Genomic DNA, 22,545 nt, shown 5'->3' on the forward strand with positions numbered 1-22,545 from the left:
ACTTAAAATCGAATAAGTATTGATTAATGGCTGAAATTTTACTAGATTGTGCCATAAAAGTGGTACAGCTATTAATAAGCATTTTTATCTAATTTGCGCTGTAACAATGTCGAATACACATCTACTCGACCTATATTCGACCTATATAGCCCGTTTATTCGACATTTCTATAAAAGCTGCTTTATTTTATTTAACGCACACATTAGTGCTGAAAGAGAGCTGTAAGAGTTATTAATTCGCTTATTGATTGTTCAGGTTGCTATTATAGAACTATTACTCATCATTGTATTATTTGGATCTAATTAGCTGAATAAAAGATTTTATTTCACTATACTGCATCATTGTAACTCTTATAGCTTCATTAATCGACATTTCGAATAAAAGCTTTCAAATAACTGTAATAGCTCACATACTATTTGAAATGCTCTTATGGCACATTAATTCGATAAATAATTCAGTAACAGCATTTTGGTTACGTTTATACAGTTTATAGTATTTTAATGTGACAAGCAAATAAATAATTCCATTGCACATTCATTTTTTTATTACGTGATAAAATGGATTACAAGTCATGGAAATTAAAAAAGAAAATTAAAACAAAGATACGGAAAAATTCAAACTAAGGTTCAAACAAAGTATTTGTCTCAAAATTCGTCAAGTGCGATGGCCGAAACGTCAAGTGGTTCCGTTGTTCCACAGAAAACAACTGAAGAAATCGTGGGCCTGGTGTCTCGGTCCATAAAACATATCCTCCCTTCTCAATTGTCTGCACAATCTTGAAAACCATTCTGGAAAAAAGCGTGATTAGTATCTTTTCTGCTTTATTCAAGTTGTATACTTGCTTGCTTTGCAATCAATCAATCACTTTTAAATGTTTGCTATATTCTATTCTGAAAATCAATGTAATAAATTTTTCATCGTGTGAAGAAAATGAAGTTTTTTTTTATAATTATATAGTTGCTAATTTATCATTAAGTATGAAATGAAGCAAATATGAACCAATCGTTAATTAATTACATTTAATAAAATACATCAAATGACATTCACCCCAACTCGGGTTAGTCAAGCTAAGGATTTTGCATTGAGGAACCCTAAATTTATTTAATGATGGCTGCTTGTTTTGCTATTAGTGCAACATTGTAACTATTATTGCATCAAAAATCGATTAATAGTGCTGTAATAGCGATATACGAACAAACATGGCTATTATTTTATTTTTATAATTTATTTCATTAATTTTGACCATATTTACTATTTTTTAAGAAAGATTTAACGTAGCCCTTAAACATATGTTAAAGAATTCCTATTACTTTATCGATAAAGTTAAATGCGCCTAAGATTTTTCGTATACGAATGTGTAAAATGCAACAATAGAAATTGCACTAGTAATAACTCATTTAGTTATTAATGGAGACTTACTTACCTTTATGCTTTTGTAATCAGTCATTACGATAGATCATTCACAATAATCCACAGATTTTCTTCCATATATTTTTCTGCAACAGTGTGACTAAAATTCAGCTAAATAGTGGGGAAAAAGTAATTTTGTTGCATTTATCCCACAAAAATGAAGAGTTGTAGCAACTCGACAGCTATTATTCTACTTATTAGTCGATTAATGAGCACCACATCGCTGTTACTGCACCCTTAGTGTAGAAGCTGCAACAAAATTGCTATGACAACCCTAAATTGGGTACAGTTTACTTTTACTCGACTTTTAACCTACTATATAAGCTTCTTGGTTACAATCACTCGACTTTCATAGCACTGAATTGCTGTATAATTTGTGCCCTTTTCGCGTCGAGACAGCGCTGCCGTGACCATTATTCGACTAATTACGGGACTTTTACAGCACATATTAGCAAAACAGGAACGTGGCCATTACCTTTATTGCACATATTTTTGCTACTTGGGAACTAGCTGTTCCCGCGCGCTTCGCTTCGCCTTGAAAAGTTTTCCCGAGGGAATTCCGGGATAAAAAGTAGCCTATGTTCTTTCCCAGGGTCTAGACCGTATGTATACCAAATTTCATTCAAATCCGTTCAGTAGTTTTGGCGTGAAAGAGTAACAGACAGACAGACAGACAGACAGACAGACACAGTTACTTTCGCATTTATAATATTAGTTAGGATGACGATAAATATACAATTACGTCACAAAGATACAGCTGCAAATTTTGTTAAATTGAAATAATTCGCGGCAATTTGTGGTGTTAGCGCCTGCAATACTACGTGAAGGTTGAGTGACTCACGGCTAAGGTAAACGGGCTCTGTGGACGGAAAAGTATTAAAAATTGCATTTATTTATGTAAAACCTACCTGTCGAGGTACATTTGTACTGTAGGCCCTTGAAATAAAGGTTAAGGTGAATCGTAGGGTGAGCTAATCAAGGAAACAATAAATGCAGTTATTGGGCAGACAATTTTTTAACAAACTCAGATGTTAAACTACTTGTACATATTTGTCACCGACACAATAAGAATAACAAAAAGAATAATTTAAACAAGTGTTCCCTCAATCGATCAATTCAAATTTGGAATGCTAAATGCACAATGGACAGTCTCCGACTGACACTATTCTGACGACCACGGGACACACCCTAGAGCACAGCTCTAATCTCTAATCTTTTATCTCACGGAATTCTGACAGTTATCAATTTTTGACATGTCAGAGATCACAAACCTTTTTTGGCTGGGTACTTTTTTCAATACGAGTCTGAATATCAGTTGTATCCGGATAATTTTCTATATTATATTTTTAAATATTTAGAATGATGGTCTTTACGTTAGGGGCTAAAGATACTAAAGAACCACGAGGACGCTTCTTACTGGGAGAGAGAAAGTCTGACTCTTGTGCTGTCAGATGGGGCCGCTTCCTGGGAAGGGCCAGGTTGTGGCTCCATAACGTTTATAAAAATCAACAAACTATTACAACGCGAAAGGTCAACGATAAGAAACCGGCCAAGTGCCAGTTGGACTCGCGCACTGAGGGTTCCATACAAGTCTACCTACCTGAGATATTTTTCCTTTTAATTTCATCATTATGTACATCTATATGAAATATTAGCTTGATATCTTTAACCGTTTCTGAGAAAAATGGTGGTGACAGACAGACGAACAACAATAAGGGTTCTTTTTTTCCTTTTTCAGGTACGGAACTCTAAAAAAGAATAGTAACAATCGGATCAATCGTTTCCGAGATATTCGTGGACAAACATACATACCAACAAACATATAATCAATAAACATACTTATACAATAAAAAAAATCATATTTGTTTATTAGGCTTAATGGATTGTCATATGTTAATATGGTGCAGTTCCAATAATCTTACATAGGTACCTATATACCGAACATATTATGTACTTACCCAATTGAGAATCTTTTATTTGAAATCGATTAAAAAGGTTTGTTATTCCTGAATTTAGTCGCAAGTGATGCCATGCTAAATAATAAAATAAAGTAATTAAAATTAATTCGATACAATGGTCGTAAGTCGTGATTTTACTTAATATTATAAATGCGAAAGTTTGTGAGTATGTGTGTATGTATGTATGTGTGTACCTTTGTTACTTCTTCACGTCAAAACAACTGAACCGATACTTATAAATGCGAAAGTTTGTGAGTATGTATGTGTGTACCTTTGTTACTTCTTCACGTCAAAACAACTGAACCGATTTTAATGAATGAATACCGAACATATTATGTACTTACCTAATTGAGAATCTTTTATTTGAAATCGATTAAAAAGGTTTGTTATCCCTGAATTTAGTAGCAAGTGATGCCATGCTAAAGAATAAAATAAAGTAATTAAAATTAATTCGATACAATGGTCGTGAGACGTGATTTTACTTAATATTATAAATGCGAAAGTTTGTGAGTATGTGTGTATGTATGTATGTGTGTACCTTTGTTACTTCTTCACGTCAAAACAACTGAACCGATTTTAATGAAATTTGGAATGGAGTTAGCTGACACGAAAGTAGCCTTTTATCGCGGAATTCCCACAGGAAAACTAATTAAGGTGAAGCGAAGGTCGTGGCAACAGCTAGTATTGAAATATTTGTTATTTTTGTATTAGCTACTTCACTTGAGCAAGTAAATATTTAGATTTATGTTTTTCTATGAAAACATTAAAAAAATATTGCCCTTAAATGGATCCAAATTTTACCTTTTTTCGGTGAAGAGCTTTTTTAGTGGTATCACTAATGAAATGTCAGAATTCCGCGGAATTAAAAATTAGAGTATTATATAGAGAGTAGAGATTATAGTGTGTCACCGATACGATAAGGAGACCAACAAAAATGAGAAATGTACTTATACAATAAGATTCACTGAATTGACTCTTTTTATGACTTTACAATTTCAAAGCCAATGGGGTCACTCTCTCTTTAACTGAAGTTGATACCTGCCTACTATAAGTTCCTTTTTTCGTTTTATTAAAAGCTAGAACTCTCTAAATTATTTTTAATTACGGTATGCGTCATATCAGTTCAAAGCATTGCGATGCTAGCGGATGTAACCTATCATTAAGCAACTTGCAAATTAAGTATAATGAAATTAGAACATCGGTGTTACTATGAGGAAAATTTGAGGCGAGCGAGGGTAGCATCGGCCGCAGCGATACACTTTCTCCGATTAGAGATGCCTCATTCCCATTTAATTTCTCTGACTAATGCAGGATGTTGCCAATGGAGATCACCACCTGAACGAGGATCATGCATTTCATTATATATTTTTCTATTACTTTTCATGAATATTAGGTGAGTTAAGATAATTTTTTTTGTTTGTAGCTTGGTTTTTCTTCCTAATTTGCCCTAAACCGTTAGTAGAGCAATATTTTCAATAACGATGTTGGTGACCCGCTTTCGAATGACCATTTTCACCCTCCATACTGGCGCACTTTTAAAGGTCGAGTTGGCAACCCAGGCGAGGTGAGGGCCCTTCCTTCCGGCGCGACCGGAAGTGGCCACGTGACCCGCATGGCGCAGGCGCAGGCCATTGTCTCTGCCCGGCTCTGGCTCCCTATTCCATGCAGCGAAGCGTTTGAAAAACGAACGAGTATTGGAATGTCGCAGTTGGGTGAATTCCATACGAAAGAATGATCGATACTCGGGAGCTAGGCTGGCTGAGCTGAAATCAAGGGGATATCTACAAAGGTTCCACTCGAGAGAGCCACGTACAGGAACTTCACCCCCTATCAGAATATAATAGAATAGATGTTCGAATTATGATTCGGGTGATACTGCTCATACAGGTTCCATCGGTTCTAAGCGCTAGAGATATTTTAAAGCTTCATTTTTATGATTACTTATATGAAAGTTCCGATTTATCCAATATACTTACTTTGTCCCTCAACAGTTAAACCCGGTGAAATGTAGAAGGTGGCTGATTAAAACATTCCTCGGGAACCCCTACTTGTAACCCTTTGTTTAAAGGTTGCGGGAAATAGACAGTTAATAAATACTTAATAATAATACGAATAAAAATGTCACGTCCAACGAACGCGGCATTAACTAGTCTTGGTCGGATGATTGCGCTTTCACTGCTCACAAAGGGCTAGTCGTTTTAGCTTTCTTGATCATTATTCATTTGTCAATAGTAAGTATACCATCGATACTATCTCCACTCAGGTAGCTGAGGGAATTACACACTATTAACATAATTTATCGTCTATTTGCATAGTTAAGCAAATATAGAGAAAATTAAAAAAACACTTGGTATTAAGCTCGTCCGTGTTTTACCCTTAGGTATGCCATGAGTCTTAACTCAATTTATAAAAATTTAAAACATTAGTTTTTTGTTTATCAAAGTTGTGAACTTACATACAGTTAATACAGCATGGATCCCAGTTGAATCAGCGGAAACCAAAACCAACCATCTATCTATACTTATTGCCGGTATCTATATGGTGAAAGGATTCTTCTTTAGCCTATATCAGTCCGAGTCGAGCGGGCCTCAGTGATCGTAACTGATCGCTGAGGTTAAGCAACAACTGACACGGTCAGCCATTGGATGGATGACCAATTTCAAGTGGTGCTTTTCTGGACGCTTCCGTGCTTCGGACGGCACGTTAAGCCGTGGGTCCCGGTTGCTGCTTCGGTAGCAGTCGTTAAGCCTAGTCAGAGGCCTTCGGGCGGCTTGAAAACATCTGACAGTCGGGTTGCCCACTTACCCGACTCTCTCAGCACAAGCTTGCTTGTGTTGGGTCCACCAACCCGCACTTGGCCAGCGTGGTGGACTAGGCCTAAACCCTTCCTTCATTGGAAGGAGACCCGTGCCTCAGCAGTGGGGACGTAATGGGTCGTGATGATGATATATCAGTTCACTGCTGGACGTAGTCCTCTCCCAGTGCATGCGACTGGATGCGATCTAACGCTTGCGCTGGGTGAAATGGATTAGCCAGTCAAATTAGCTTCCGTAAATAAAATACAATAAATTCGTCACTCGGGAACGCTAATTTCGTGGACTCAAGCTACACACTCCACACTAAAACACGGAAAAGCATTATCTGCTAAAACTATAAATGTAAAAATATATTACCTAATTCAAGTGTGAGAAAACCCATAACATACATAACTCATACATACTGGAGTTGTATAGTCGTATACCTAATATTTACTTACTAGTTTTTGTTATCTATGAACTTAACCTAGTTCTCAGCTAACTTGGATCTTTTGTTGTAATGAATCGGTATTCACTTCAAAACAATGATGGTCTTACTATAAGCCTTACCGCTTACAACAAAGTCTATTTCCATGATCTAGATCTAGACTCAACTGTAGACCCACACGTAACTATGTGTTATCAGTGAAACTCTACCCTATCAACACCATAGTATCTATTGTCTACCTACTCGCTTCACTGAATATACTATGGATAACAATAGTCTATTTAAGTAATAGCTGAATAATGCTAATGCATTGTTCTGTATTCTACAAGCCATGACTTAACTAACGAACGCTATTCATAAACACACACTTGGTCATCCTAAATAGGTTGTATCCTCTATATGTTGAGTTACAGTCACTGTTCTATTCTGGTTATTTTGTTAATTACTAACTAAATCATTAAATATGTAATTAGTTGAGGGATAGTTTTTTCATCCTAATTGATAAAAAATCAAAATCTTTAGTTAAAAACCGAATTAGAATACCTCTAAGCATATATTTTTTGTGAAAATACGTATAATGTATTTATAATTATTTATAGTTATTTTACTGCTGCTCTTATTTCAGGTGTAGCCGAGTTATGAACACAGGTATACCAACCTACTTACCATCGACCTGATTATTGAGTATGTACTGATAAAATTAGGAAGAGCGATAAACCAGTCAGTTTCAACTGCTTGTTATGTAGGTACCTAGTTTTATCTTGACCATATCTTGACTTATGATTTTGGTACAAGGATGGAAGATCTTCGATAGTATTTTTGTTTTGCCAATTCATCTCTTTACTACCTCAGTCCTGTCACTGTCATGCAGATTAATCGGAAAATAAGATAACGGAAAATTACATTTTATAAATAGAAATTACGTAGGATTTTTCATACAACTTTTCTAGTTATGTAGGTATTTTATTTCACCTACAGCGTTTTATTTCAGTTCTTTATATAAAGATGAAGGTTTCAAATTTCCTATTCTTTTCTTCCTATGTTTTGTTGTTTAAATATATTTTTCAGTAAGTAATGTATTTTGAATTTCGAAGTAGGTATACAATTGAAACAGTGAATACACAGAAAACAGTTTGAAACATTTTATTTTTTTCAATAACAATGCTTACGATATTTACATAATACAAGTCAAGCAGGATGTCACATGCAATGCTAAATAAATTATACTGAATGAAAATACATTCTATTATCCTCACTGAGTCAGATCAGATGTCAGTCAGATAGGTATAATTACAATATTTGCAGAGGTTTCTTTGTACCTCCGTCACTTGAACAATCATCATCATCATCTACTATAAGTACAAAGAGAGCACGTGGATTATAAGTACATAAATATAGGTTATACCTGAGGTTATCACATAAAACTGTCCTCGTTAAGTTAATACTGCTCTATATCCATAGATAATGCGGATAACACTACAGATTATCGCTAGTTTACTCACACAAAACTACCACAAACATGACTCTGAAATTAGTGCAATCATTGTTCAAATGTTTGTTTGAATGCTTTGCAACATCATGGTGAAAACTAACATGATATTTATTCATAACAATGGTACCTATAGGCATCATTTTAGGTCGTACGTGAGACAATTTTCCGATACTTGGAGCTGGTGGGTTGGCCTACTCCAGCTGTACAAAACGATTAAACACACTATGACCTTTTTATTCACTCCAGACGGAAAAAGTGAGGTGTTATAACTGTTATAAGTTTAACGAGTCTACGTATGTATGAATCTGTCAGTGGTAGCGTAACTCCCAAAGGGCTGAACCGATTTTTTTTTTTTTTTTTAAGGTCATATTCGAGTGTTATTAACCACATTTGATCAAACTTTTAGTGTTCTATGTCGAGGGTTTTAACGTTGGTTAGGTTATTCGAGAACAATTGAAAGTGATCGAGACTCCCGTTTAGCCACTGGACAATCCGCCCGCGGCCACACAAATGTTGACACAAACTCCGCTACGCTGAACCAAAATAGATACCCTTTCATCATTTGGAGAAGATCTTTCGTGTTCTTGTGTCATGCACCGTATTGTAAATATTATTAATATAAGTAGTAGTTGTAAATCCAATATCATTATAATTGACACCCAGATCCAATGGATAGCATGGCTCCTATTTTTCCTTCATCAGTCTCTTCCTATATAGGTGTAACTTAAAATAATAAATGCTTAAAAAAGTAGGGATGGCGAAATAATATCGATGTATCGATATATCGATATATTTTTATAAATATATCGATATTTTCCGACGATATATTGTAAACCGATATATCGATACATCGATATAAATAATCAAGTATCGAAAAAATATCAAAATCGATATTTTTTCATTAACAATACCCTTTTGTTGGCGTCACAACGCAATGCGGCGATACTAGCTCGCAACCGTGTACCGAGCGAGAGTGTAAATACACGACATTTGCACAAAGTGACAGTTAAAAAATAGTGTTTTTTAATAATTCCATATTATTTGATTTCACAAGAATTTATTCCTATAAAGCTACCGATATATCGATATATCGATATTTTTTTTTCGATATATCGATTTCAGTAACGATATAAAAGAAAATATCGATATATCGAAATATCGATATTTTTTTCCACTTTCGACATCCCTATAAAAAAGCCTCACTTAAGCGAGATCTAGAGATTGCTTACAAAATAAATTATGTAGTTCACTGTCAAGTTTAGTTAATGATAATCAATTATACACAAATAAATCATACTGGTTAGTGGAATAAATAATACGATGAGTAATTATTATTTATATTTAACTTCAAGTGCGAAATTGCTATAGTTGGTAGGAAGGAAAACAATTACCATCACGTTTTCCCCTTCGCGGAGAGTTCAAGCGCAATTAAGTTGCATGGAATAATAAATTTATAGGTAGGTTGTGGAGAGATAACCAGCAGTAATAGAGCCAAATAAGGTAAAGATGCAGAATGCCGGTGCTTCGCGGAGAGTGGAGCATCGAGCATGGCGGATGCGCCCAAACCAGAGCTAACCACCGTTACATGCAGCGCCGGTGCACCGCGCTCACACCCACACACTCACACACACATACACACGAACGGTCAATACTCATCCGCTGAATCAGGCATCCCAGACCTACGTACTTACAAAGCACTAATGACGTTACCGCATCAAATGACGCCCTAACAACCAAATCCGGACGGAAGCCATAAAAATGCGCCTAAACTAAACACATCCTATCCACTTTCTCCCCAAGTATTTTATACTGGACGATTCTTATTTGTCTCTTGACAATAAATTAGCAATACACTTGATATCACACACTGCACTCCCGCCGCCGCCGGGGCGGCCGCCCCGGCGCGGAGGATGTCCACTAGAGTCACTGCTCGGCCGCCACTACCCGTGTCAATCTTTATCACGCAGTAACTCCGACTTTGCACTCTTTTCGTTTCCGTAAAACGAGAAACTTGAATTATCTTTTTGTTTGTAGGCTTTGTTTAGCTTGGCCAGCGGCGGGTCGTCCTCAGCCGGGGCGTCTTTCTTTGTCGCCTGCGGCTTGGTCCCCACGATGTTCTCCCCGCGGCAGAACTCCTGCAGCCAGAGCTCGGAGTTGTAGGAGGGCCCCTCGCCGCCCAGCTCGGCCGGCAGGATGTCCAGCGGCAGCGAGTCGTGCAGCGTGGACAGGTTGTTGCCGTGCAGAATGATCCGCTCTCTCGTCTTGGCCTTGAGGTAAGGTTTAATAACGGCCAACGCCGTTTCGACATACCACGGCTGCCCGATGAAATGTATGCTCTTAAATCTCACGGGCATGCAGTCTTGCAATCCGTCTATCATTAGTTTCAACGTTTTCGCTTGCAGACTGCACGACTGCTTGAAGGTGAACTCGGTCCAGTCGACGATGATGACGTAGCCGTTGGCCTGGTTCTGCACGCTGAGCAGCGTGCGCTCGAGCGTGAGCAGCAGCGCGCGGTACACGGCCAGCAGCGGGCAGGCGTGCGGCGTCCAGTTGCTGGCCAGCATGAGCAGCACGCAGCGGCCGCGGCGGTCGCGCTGCTGCAGCACGCCGGGCAGCCCGTCGCCCAGCGCGCGCAGCACGGCGCCGTCGGCCGCGGCCCACAGCTCGGCGTGCTCGCGCCGGTACTGGTGGTAGCGCACCAGCAGCTGGAAGCTCTCCTGCACGTCGTGCTTGCGCGCGTACAGGAAGCGGCGCAGGAAGGCGTCGTCCTGGCAGCGGCTCTTGTCGCGCAGCGCCAGGTTGAGGCTGGAGTCCACGGCGTCCTTGAGCGCGTCGAGCGCGCGCTGCCGGTCCGCGTCCGTGAGGTGCTGGCGGGACACGTCGCAGAGCCGCTCGCTCTGCATCTGGTGCAGGCGCCAGTCGTACTCGGCGTACTCGGTCATGGTGTGAGGAGCGCCGGCGGCGGGGGCTGCGCCTCGACTGGCTGCGTGCGCGTCGCGCGCCGCCGCCGCCGCCGCCGCCCGTTCATTAAACCGTATAATGCTGCCTTCACATACAGAGCTACTTGCTCGTGTACTTGACTTTTTGTTTTAAATAATTTACTGGTTTTCATCTATTATTTCCAGCTTACTCAGTAATAGCTTTGGTAATTATGATATTTTATGATTAGTATGTATGTATTACTTTTTTGTATCCCTTTCTAAATTTGGGACTTTTTGTGGTTTTTTCTAGCTAAGGCTCGAATCGAATTCACATAATTATCTAGATGTGCTAAACCTAGAAATGTAGGATTCATCACAATGTTTTCCTTGACCGTAAGAGCGATCGTATGCATTATACTTAAATTCCAATGAACTCATCTGTACATGTCCACCGCTCGCTCGCTCTACATGGTGTTATAACGGCATTTTAGCGACTCATAAATTCTGAAAAAAATATTTGCTTTTCTATCATAGGTCTAGGTAGTCTACACATAGATTGGTGACTTTTTAATACGGAAAGTGGATATTTTTTATGAATTTCGATATATTCCATAAAATCCTCTATTTCACGATTTTTATAAAAAGTCTTTTTATGAAGAAGAAACCAAATTTTCTTGTTGGCCACATATTTTATCCGTTTGCATTCAATCTAATATTTATAGTGATAAGTAATTGATAGTTTTCGGTCTACCTTAACTTCCAATTTTAATAACTCTATCTATCGATAGCTGACAGTTACGACTTTGACACATAATAATTTCATTCAGTCAGCTATCGATAGATAGAGTATTGAAACTGGCAGTATATCTATTTTTCATTTATTGAAGTTACTATAAATTTTACTGGCATTACACTTGACTAACCTAGTAGTCGAGATAGTAGGTAGATAGTCAAGTAACTTGCTCACCTAAAGACAGCATAACTTACTCAGGCAACGCCAGTTGTTATAAATAAAAGAAAACTGAAGGTTGGCAGCACACCGGTCAATTGGCTGACTGGTCTACCGATGACGTAGCCGCCTGCGCCGAGTGAGCGGGACAAAACTTCATGAAAGAAAAAGATAAAACATGAGCTAGATAATTTTATGTAGCCTTTAGCGTAACGTTCAAACGGATGGCCGAAAACGTATTGCGTTCGCATATTGTATTGTAGTCTTTGTTCACACCAAAATTGGCTCTTTTTATTGTGGTTTCAAAAAGGAATTGTCGTTATGAAATCCATAATTATATTCTCTGCAATAGAATTTTGAGTTTATGATGGAGACTCGTGAATATGGCTGTTCAGCACTTGAATAGTGCTTGCATACGGTAATTACTTGGTCATGCTGCTTTCAGCACACGTTTATTTAGCACAATTATTAATTATGTAGACACCATTTATGTGCTGAATAACTTATAAGATAATTTCTCTCCTAACAAGCTTTCTCGAAGCAACTTTTTCATACAAAAGAGTTCAACGCGCGCTATTTCAAATAATTGATGTAACTACTTGACAATTAAATCTGAATTTCATACTATTTAAAAACATACTATCCTTTCAGTTAAGACAAAGAGTAACGAAAATTTAAAAATCAACGAATCTCTCATGGGATTCCATCATTCTGTCTTGATTATAATACTCACTTTACTATTCAATTTTCACCTTAAATAATATTTATCAACAATCTGACATCGGAAAAAAGACATGAAAAGGAAACTATTCACTGCGATTAGACAAAACTATTCGTTGAAGTTAACGTACCTATTCTGGCGTTAGTATTTAGTATTCCATGTGTACCCTGATGGAAGTAAAAAAACCATTTACCGGAGCAATGACTTTTAAAAAATAACTTTATGACGGACATGGTGCATGCTATGGTCATTGCCCCTGAGAGAAAAAACCTTCATCTGTGAACTTTCGAATAGTTTTTTAGGGGTAAAAGTTGTCTATCTTGGTCTAATCTTGTGTAAAGGAGAAAGATAACTGCTTGTGAGTACAAGCATAGAATAACCAGACTAGCACTTGTACTTGTTATTCTATGGTACAAGGAGCGAGGCAAAGGGAGTAGGAATGTAAAAATAGATCGCAGTACGGGTACGAGATCTAGAGATGGTTGTTTTAATTCTGATCATGTTTCTATTTACGTCTGCACGAGATGCTGGTCATGCTGGTGCATGGCTATGTGTCTGTAGACGTGACTTCAATGTACTTACAAGGTTTGCCATTTTTATTTCAACATATAGTATGTGTATATGGTATATGATGATTATAAGATAATTGAAATGTTCATTTAAATAAAACGCTTATATTTAAAAAGAAACCGACATATAATCTAGAAAATAAAATTCTTTCGATTTCGCCATTTTGCAAAGATTCTTTATCAATACAGGACATAGCCTGTTAATTCAATTGCAGTTTTCTCAACTTATTTTCAGGCTGTAGTCAGTATGGGTCATTTTCGTTGTTAGGTGCCTTACGTCGATTTATTCTTTTCATATCAAAGCACATTGTACCATACATGTGTACATTTGAAGTATATAAGTATATAAGATTGTAAAGTAAACACTTTTTATTTGAAAAAACAGTCTAATTTTATCATAAAGCGTATCGTTAATTCCGGTTGCAAATTAACTTGAAGGCTTAATGTAAGTACCTAACATAAATTTATAATTACACACTACCTAATTACATACATTAACTTGGATTTTATTCCGTTTACCTTTCTATTTTGAGTGGTATAAACAAATGACTAACCTCATTTTTGCAAAACCTTACTAAATAAGAAAAACGTCTTACATAAATATGTATTATTAGGTAAACAAGCATTTATACTTATTTGATGAGTTACTTTTTGCAAACAAACTTGAAAACGAATATAATTCGTATCCGATTATCTCTACACCGATAAGCGAAGCATCGATCGATCACAATCAATAACTGATAGCCGCGTATCTATCGACTATCGACCTAGATATTATTTCAGATTACCTATTTTGAAACGAAATGGTCAATTTATTGTAGGTAGATTAGATACACAGTATGCATGAAATGTGTGGGATGGATGGGCATATTCATATTCGCAAAATTTATAAATAAGCATCACACCACCAATTTTATTTAAGAAACTGATAGTGTCAAGAGCTAGCTTAAAAGAAATGAGAATATGCCAGATTTCAGTTTCGATGTAGAATGTAAATTGAATATTTGACCGAGGATAATGTAAACTTTAATTGCGACCAGCAGCATAATATATTATTATCATATCATAATTATTATTACTTATACATAGTTAGTTTAGTAGGTGGGTCCCAACTTCTTTACACGCGTCTCGAAATTTCAGCACCAAATACGTACATATAAGTAAGTATACCTTATTATAAAATATTATTTTTTATAAATACTGATCATTATGTTATGTTTGTGTGTAGCTGAGAGTGAAACTGTCTTCTTATTTCACGTGTCATTGTAGATATGAGTCACAAGATCTTGTATTCTTGTACCTACTTGCTTATGTAACACCCGACATTGACCTTGTTGGCCTCTACGTTAGATGAAGATGATAGATACGGTAGGCAGGTTAGTTATTTGAATACAAATCTGAGTGCTTAGAGTACATGGTATCTCGCGTTTTCTATAAGTACTTAAAACATTTATGGAGGCCGTACCAGTTTAAAATAGCAACTTTTGCATGCAGAAGTTAAACGTACAAACTCAAAACAAGTTTAGTTACTGTCTTATACTTGTAGAGTTAGCGAAGATACAACATTGTAAATCTTGACACATAGGAGATTCAAACAGGACGCACCTGTTGGCTGTACGATGTACGATGTACACCGTAGAACTTGCATGAGACACTCGTCTTGGTAGGTACATACAGATGTACCGATCTACCTACCTAATGTAACTTTACTGTGTACATGTAATGACAAATGACATGTAAGTATGTATTAGAGCTAAAGACATAATAATACATTATCGATTACATGCTCTCATTAGGAACTATTATATGTATAAAATTTACTTTAATTAAAATAAACCCCTATTGAATGTTGAATGCTATAAGATATAACATCTGACCATCTAACGCTTAAATAATAATATATACCTACTCTAACTTCTAACTAAACGGCATCGTATGTAATACACACACTGTGTAAGTTGTAACTATACCTATATATTTAAGTCTTTATTTACTTTTTTATCCAATTATCAGTTTAATCTACGGGTTGATTAGTCTAGCGTGTCTGTGTCCGGAGTAGGGCATGCAATACCGCAATACCGGTATTCGTAATACCGGTATCAGGGACAAAATTCATGCTTTTTTCAATACCGGTATTGAAAGTTAATACCGGTATTGAAGTAATACCGGAATCGGACTTTTTTAGGCTATAATAAAGCGATTAAGATATAGTATTCCTTTGAATTGTGAAAGTGCACTTGTTTCCAACCGTTTGATGCAGTTTTCGGCCGTTTGATATCTACTGTTGTCTATGCGTAAACGGACACTGGATGTAAAAATAATAATTTATTGTAAAATTTAAACTCTTATTCTCAATTCTCGTAAAAATCTATTACAAAAAACTGAATTTCATTGCTTTTTCTCGTTTTATTTTGACCTATACGACCTTTAATCACAATATATGCCATTTATTACAAGGAAATCTAATACCGGTATTAATACCGGGATCCCGGTATTGAGTTGCAATACCGGAACTCAATACCGGTATTGAAAATAGTTCCGGTATTGCATGCCCTAGTCCGGAGTCTGCAGATGATATTTATTATCTTATCTGATGTAGAGGTACTTACCGACTGCTTGGTACTTAATTGCACATGGCGGCCGTGCCTTCTACATGCAAATGACTTCATCTCTACACTCATATTCACTTGTGAAATCGGAGAGAGAGCGCTCATTCAAGCAAGAAAATAGGAATTTATGACGTACCTGTCAATATTAAACAGTAATAAATTGAGATTTACGACATATTATTCATGTTTTCTAATGAGCACATAATATTTATCAAACCATAATAGTAAAAAATGATCTACTTATGTAGCCTTATGGAAGATGGTAAGTACAATGACTTCATTGGCTGTAAGATTAATCACATCGAAAGTAGGCAGGAACCTATCTACCTACTTTAACGTTTTTGTAATACATATTTCTTGTACTTACTTAAGAAGGTACGAACACGAACATAAAAGATTTAGATCATTTCACGATGAGTCATCGATCGAATGTCCAGGCGGCGAGACTACACCGTTTGGCTTTTAGCCTTAAAGAATGTATAAAAGCTTTTTATGTGGTGGTGTTCGATCATACACACAAAGATATAAAACATGTCGATCGCTTAAATCGAAGGGGAACAAAAAGTGGCCTCCACAGGCGGCAAGGCTGCCCGGCCGGTTCTTGCTTCTTATATCCAATTACGGCAGAAAATGGCCACTTTAGGTCTTTGGACTTTGATTCAATCGAATATTTTTTTAATAACTTTTTGCACGCACGATTTGCGCAAGTAAATTTTCGTCTAAGCGTACGTACGTAGCTACTAAGAACTAGCAATCGTCTAACGATTCCAAGTATTTAGTGCCCAAGCGTTCTATTTGCTATCCTGTTTGAGGATGCATTACCTATGTTGGTTCTTGCAATTTCTGTTTAAAGCTAGCCAGGTTGCTCGCCAATTAGTGTACAAGCTCGGCTGGTACATAGGGATAGTAAAAACAAGTCAGACACAAAGAATGCGAGTTCGTTATAGTCCGTTCCAGTGTCGGTGTTCTCGTCACGTCCACTGAAAAAAACCTAGCTCAGGCGTCTTAGAACAGGTTAGTGAATCAACTAGTGTGAGCCCCTTCGATACGACTCACAACTATTACGAATTCCGGATGGTACTATCTTCAAAAGAAAACACCAGTATTACTATCACTATTCACTTCGAGGATCTCTGGAGATGTTCACTATTCGAGCTTTCTATTAGAACTGAACTGTTCGACTGTTACTATTAAACTGAACTTAATGTGCGCCGGACACCTCGCTTTATATAGGCCGGCGAGCGATCTTCCCGAAAGTTCCAGAGATACTCGAGGTCACACTATTTATTATTATTATTACTAAGTAGGTATAAACATTCCATTCTTATCTACTAACTATAAGAACCTAACTTAGCATCTAGAAAGTTCGCGGATGTTGTGGAACATTCTCTAACTATTGTTCTAGAAGCTTCCAGACTATTGTAGATCTATTGAATCCATACTAATCCTTCTAGAACTTTATCGAAACTACTGGAAAGTGATAGAATGTTCCAGAACCTTCGCGAGTTATCTACTCTATTTATCGATTGTCGCGAACATTACTCCCGCCGCAGCTCTTGTAGCTGAACTATCCGCGGTCGCGACATCTTCGTCGATGGGCAGCTCCTCGGTCATCTCCATGGTAGGCGCCCGCAGGATTCATGACGTCTCCTTGCTGCTGAGAATCTCGCACATACTTCTCCATCCATCGTGCCCAATACTTGTCCGTTAATCTCTTGTCTATGAGATCCAGTCTTCTAACTGCCGAGTCACACATGCTGCATTCACAATTTTTCCGCAGCAGTCCGGTCTCTCCCGCCGGTAATACCTTAATTTTATCCTCCAGTAACGGCAGCGCATGCCGATCTAACACACTATCTGTCGGACTATCTATTTTTTCGGAGAGACGAACCATTTTTATGGCACTCACACTCATCTCACGATTCTTTAGACTATGATCTTGGGTCGTGTCTATGGATGGCGTGAGTGCTCCGAAGATTTCAGCTGGGGGCGGCAGTGTAGGCCCCTCACTTTCAGCACTGAATTGCTCACTTGTCGATGTGACACTGTTTACTGGAGCCACTCTATTTCCCTGCAGCGGTTCGTTCCGCTGTGGCTCCCGCCGGTTTTCACTGGCGACGACTACTTCCGCAGGTTCAGGCGTAACTCCGCTGGCGATAACATTTCCCGCAGGTTCAGGCGGGACTTGGCACGTGGTGACGTCTTGCGATGCGCGTGCGAGTGTATTTCTCCGAACCCGTGCTTGTTTTATCTCTTCTTCTAGTGCAGCGACCTTGGCTTCAGCCAATTCAGCTTTTAATTCTTCTTCCTCAGCTTTAGCTTTAGCTGCAGCTATGGCCACCAGAGCGTTAGCTTTAGCCATCTTCTTTTGTTGCTCAAGAAGTTCCAAGCGGGCCTGTAATTCTCTGCGCCGTGCTCGAGAATCAATGGTGCGTGATAAACTTGGTGGATGTGAAGTTCCGTTCTTCGACGATCTAGACTTGTAGACACTTCCTTCTATTTGCTCCTCTTCCGAGTCCTCCTCTAGCACGGCAACCTTGGCTGCAGCCAATTCGACATCAAAAATAGCTGCCTCAGCTTTAGCTATGGCCGCCTCTTTTCGTCGCTCGAGAAGTTCCAATCGAGCCTGGGCCAATTCTCTTCGCCGTGCACGAGAAGCAGTGGAGTGCGATGAAAATGGAAGACGTGATCTTCCCTGATTCGTCGATGTTGACTCGACACTATCTATTGCAGCGCTGACTGCGGCGGCGGGGGCAACGGCAGTTGTGACACCGGCAACGACTATAGGGGAGGGTGGCAACAATGGAGGGTGCAGCGTCTCCGTCGTCGGCTCTGACGGCGGTTGTGGACCTGGTGTACCTCCTGTGGTTGCACCCAATGCCGATGCGTACTCCGTTGCATCTGCAGACCTCGTCGTGGAGACGGCAGATTTCTCGTCCGTAGTCCTCTTCACTGCGTACGACTTCTGAGACCTCGTTACAGGCATCTTCTTTTCATCCAATCCGGATGCACGAATGACCCTAAATGTGAGGTCACTTCACGAACTAATACGAATGCCGGCTATAACTATCCGGCTCAAAAGGACCATAAATGTGAGCCCCTTCGACACGACTCACAACTATTACGAATGCCGGATGGTACGAACTTAAAAGAAAACACCAGTATTACTATCACTATTCACTTCGAGGATCTCTGGAGAAGTTCACTATTCGAGCTTTCTATTAGAACTGAACTGTTCGACTGTTACTATTAAACTGAACTTAATGTGCGCCGGACACCTCGCTTTATATAGGCCGGCGAGCGATCTTCCCGAAAGTTCCAGAGATACTCGAGGTCACACTATTTATTATTATTATTACTAAGTAGGTATAAACATTCCATTCTTATCTACTAACTATAAGAACCTAACTTAGCATCTAGAAAGTTCGCGGATGTTGTGGAACATTCTCTAACTATTGTTCTAGAAGCTTCCAGACTATTGTAGATCTATTGAATCCATACTAATCCTTCTAGAACTTTATCGAAACTACTGGAAAGTGATAGAATGTTCCAGAACCTTCGCGAGTTATCTACTCTATTTATCGATTGTCGCGAACAACTAGTTTGATGCGGCTTCGTCCAGGCCACATACATACACGATTTACACGACCCTCCCACGCCGGCTCGGGACTAATGCGAGCCAGGGGGACAACCCTAGCTTGACGAATACGAAACAATAATTGTCTACGAAGTCTCGGAGAGCTGGAGTAGGTAGAGCTGCAGAAAAACTAAATTTTGGAGCACTGCGCTAACCAACGGCAACAAGACAGCTCGTTGCAATAGGTACACGTACCTGCCGATTGCACGACAGTAGGTACTGCGAAACATTGTTTATCGCAAAGCAAGAGTAGCCCCCCAGGTAGAAGGCAGGTTCGCACAAGAGAACACTTTGTAAAGGTCACGGAGATTTGTATTTACATTCTCATTGAGCGCATCTGCATGAGCAATGGACATGGACAGTGAATCTACATGTTATACAGGATGGAATTTTATCAGAAAGTTATTGAGTTAAAGGCAAAATATTATACGGCTGAACAAAATTTCTGCTATACTACGTCCGAGTGTAATCTATGTAAATATTTGGAATTTTTGGTCACATAAGAGTGTCCAAATAAAGTCGGTGCCTCTGCTTCAGTCGAAACTTTCGCTACTAACTTCTGTACCAACCTAGTTACTTACCACGGATTTAATAAAAAAAAACAACCTTAAATGCGTTAAGAATGTGCCTAACTACATAGAAAAATACACATTGCACTGAAATTCAATATTGAGCTAGATATTTGAAGAGTGCATGCATATGTATAAGTACCTACCTACACTATACCTGGAAGGTACTAGTTATTCTATGACTATACGTACACAAACACACGAATCACGCAGGAAGTGTTCTATTCTAATAACTGGGCGAGTAATAAAATAAACAAGCTAGGCATACCTACCTACATACCACCGTATAATGCTTATGCAACTAAAACTGAAACGATCACTGCAAACTTCAAGGCCTACACTTTGTAGAAAAAATAACACAAACGCAGGTTTTTCTCACAACAGCCAAGAGACAATTAAAGACTTGCAACATATCCGTTCTACTCGTAGTTTTATTCTTTCTTCACATTAAGTAGTTTATTTTCATTCACGTTCTTTGACGGCAAAATATTTAATCCATCTGATTGATTTCCTCTCCAATTCTCAATAAATACCTATGTCTTATAATGGTCTTATAATGTCGTGTAAGTAAGCGGCAGAATTAAAAATGTTAAATACGCACGGCGTTTTAGCTATCAGAGAGCACAATCAGCTTTCTTGAAAGAATATTTGCCAGTAAAAAGGTAATTAGATTAGAAACGCGTCACAATGTTTCTTGTTCGCCTGGCGGGTCATTCTACCTTAGGAAAAACCTAAGTTTCAGAGCGCTGCCGAGCTAACCACACGTCTATCTCGAATAATATGTGGCGACATTTCACACATAGCCGTCCGAACCCAAACTAGGCAGAGCCTGTAATATAATAATAATACCTACACAATATCAGACAGGTGATATTATATATTCATAGATAGATAGATTTATTAATATTAATATCCAAGACCCGAGTACAAAATATTTGCCCCAGCCGGGGATCGAACCCGGGACCATCGGTATAGCAGTAAGTACCGTATGTGTCACTAACCATTCGGTAGTTATAACGTGGTTAAAACCATATTAAACGTACCGATTATATGACATGTCTCGTTTGTAACTTTTTGTTAAGCTACGGTAACCCCGCAGCACCGCATGTTACCATCGTTATCAGAGTATGTCGTAATTGAACATGAGGAGAAAAAAACTTGTTTCCATCCGCTTCCACGAAACTAAGTAAAGCAATCGATGAAGAGACATACCTAATAGGTACCTTCATGCACATTCAAATAAGTAAGTATACAGGGTGATTGGTAAGTCGATGTATTCCTTTAATTGGGTTGTAGTCGAAGGCATTTCCAGTCGATTGAACCCCATAATGCATTATCCGAAAATCAACCATTTCTGAGTTATTTAAGTTTTTTTTACTTTTTTATTGTGCCAATATTTATGTTTAAATGCAAAATATTTCAAAAACCAACGATTTTTTTAATACTTTTTTGATTGTTTTGCATTGATAGAATAGAATAGAATAGAATACTACTTTATTGACTAAACAGAACACAAATAACAATTTATAATACAGTGAATACAACGCAATAGGCGGTCTTATCGCTAAAAGCGGCAAATCTCTTCCAGGCAACCTTTGGGTGGAGGAGAGACTAAAAGAATAAATGAGGAAGGTGTACAAATGATGTAGTAAACATTCAGTTTTAATAATAAATACTTAAATACATACATACATAATATACTCAAAGATAGAGGAAATAGTTACAATAGTTAGTTGATGACACCTTAGTCAACTAATTATAATCATTAATTGCGTAATGTTTAACTTAATTTGGACACAGTGCTTCAAAATAGATGAAACATTAAGAAAAATTTAAGAAAGATGAAAATAAAAAAGCTAATTTAAAAAAGAATTTTATCTGACAATTTTTCAGGCACTACAGCTTAAAAACACAATCAATTTATAAGCTTTAACATGACATATTCCAATCTAAAATCGATTAAGGTATGGCCAAGATATAGCCAAAACAACCGCATAGGCGGGCAAATCTCAGTAGGGAAACAAACAAGATTTTGTTCAAATTTTAAGGTAAAAAGTATTGTAACTGGACTTATCCGAACCATTTACAAATGATTGTGTTCCAATAGTGCGGTTCCTCAAATGCACTGATCTAGGACAAGGTTGTTTCACCGAAATAATGCTTGTCCGATAACACGGTTAGCCGATTGTAATTTTCAATTATGATTGGTAAAACCATAAAACTACTGTTCGACGACGGTTAATTCGCCGAAAACATGATTGGCCTACTGGCCAATGCTACTGCACGTGACAATAGCACTGTTTGACAATGATTGTTTTAAATTCAACGTGTTCAAACACTGTGCCAAATATTTTAGCTGAAAAGTTTCACCGAATAGTGTTATAGGAGATGCAATTTGGTGGTTAAACTGGGCAGTCGAAAAAGCATTCTATCTTTGAACCTATCGTCATCAAAAAGTACTTTCGGC

General features: G+C 38.1%; 1 protein-coding gene and 2 long non-coding RNA genes across 3 annotated transcripts; 1 reads left to right on the plus strand and 2 right to left on the minus strand.

Annotated features, from left to right (window-relative positions):
* Positions 1-526: 526 nt before the first annotated feature.
* Positions 527-1,916, minus strand: LOC125489635. Its single transcript, XR_007267115.1, has 2 exons — positions 1,424-1,916; positions 527-788 (listed from the first exon to the last, which is right to left on the minus strand). It is a non-coding gene; the product is annotated as an uncharacterized LOC125489635 (long non-coding RNA).
* Positions 1,917-8,701: 6,785 nt separating this feature from the next.
* LOC125489225 lies at positions 8,702-9,386 on the plus strand. Its single transcript, XR_007266825.1, has 2 exons — positions 8,702-8,851; positions 9,301-9,386. It is a non-coding gene; the product is annotated as an uncharacterized LOC125489225 (long non-coding RNA).
* A 38-nt stretch (positions 9,387-9,424) lies between these two features.
* On the minus strand, positions 9,425-11,102 carry LOC105390621 (clavesin-2). The gene has a single exon (XM_011561957.3). The coding sequence runs from the start codon at positions 11,043-11,045 to the stop codon at positions 10,053-10,055; it is 993 nt and encodes a 330-aa protein (XP_011560259.2). The 5' UTR covers positions 11,046-11,102; the 3' UTR covers positions 9,425-10,052.
* Between the last annotated feature and the right edge of the window lie 11,443 nt (positions 11,103-22,545).

This window comes from Plutella xylostella, chromosome 3, assembly GCF_932276165.1.
Source record: "Plutella xylostella chromosome 3, ilPluXylo3.1, whole genome shotgun sequence".
Lineage (NCBI taxonomy): Eukaryota > Metazoa > Arthropoda > Insecta > Lepidoptera > Plutellidae > Plutella > Plutella xylostella.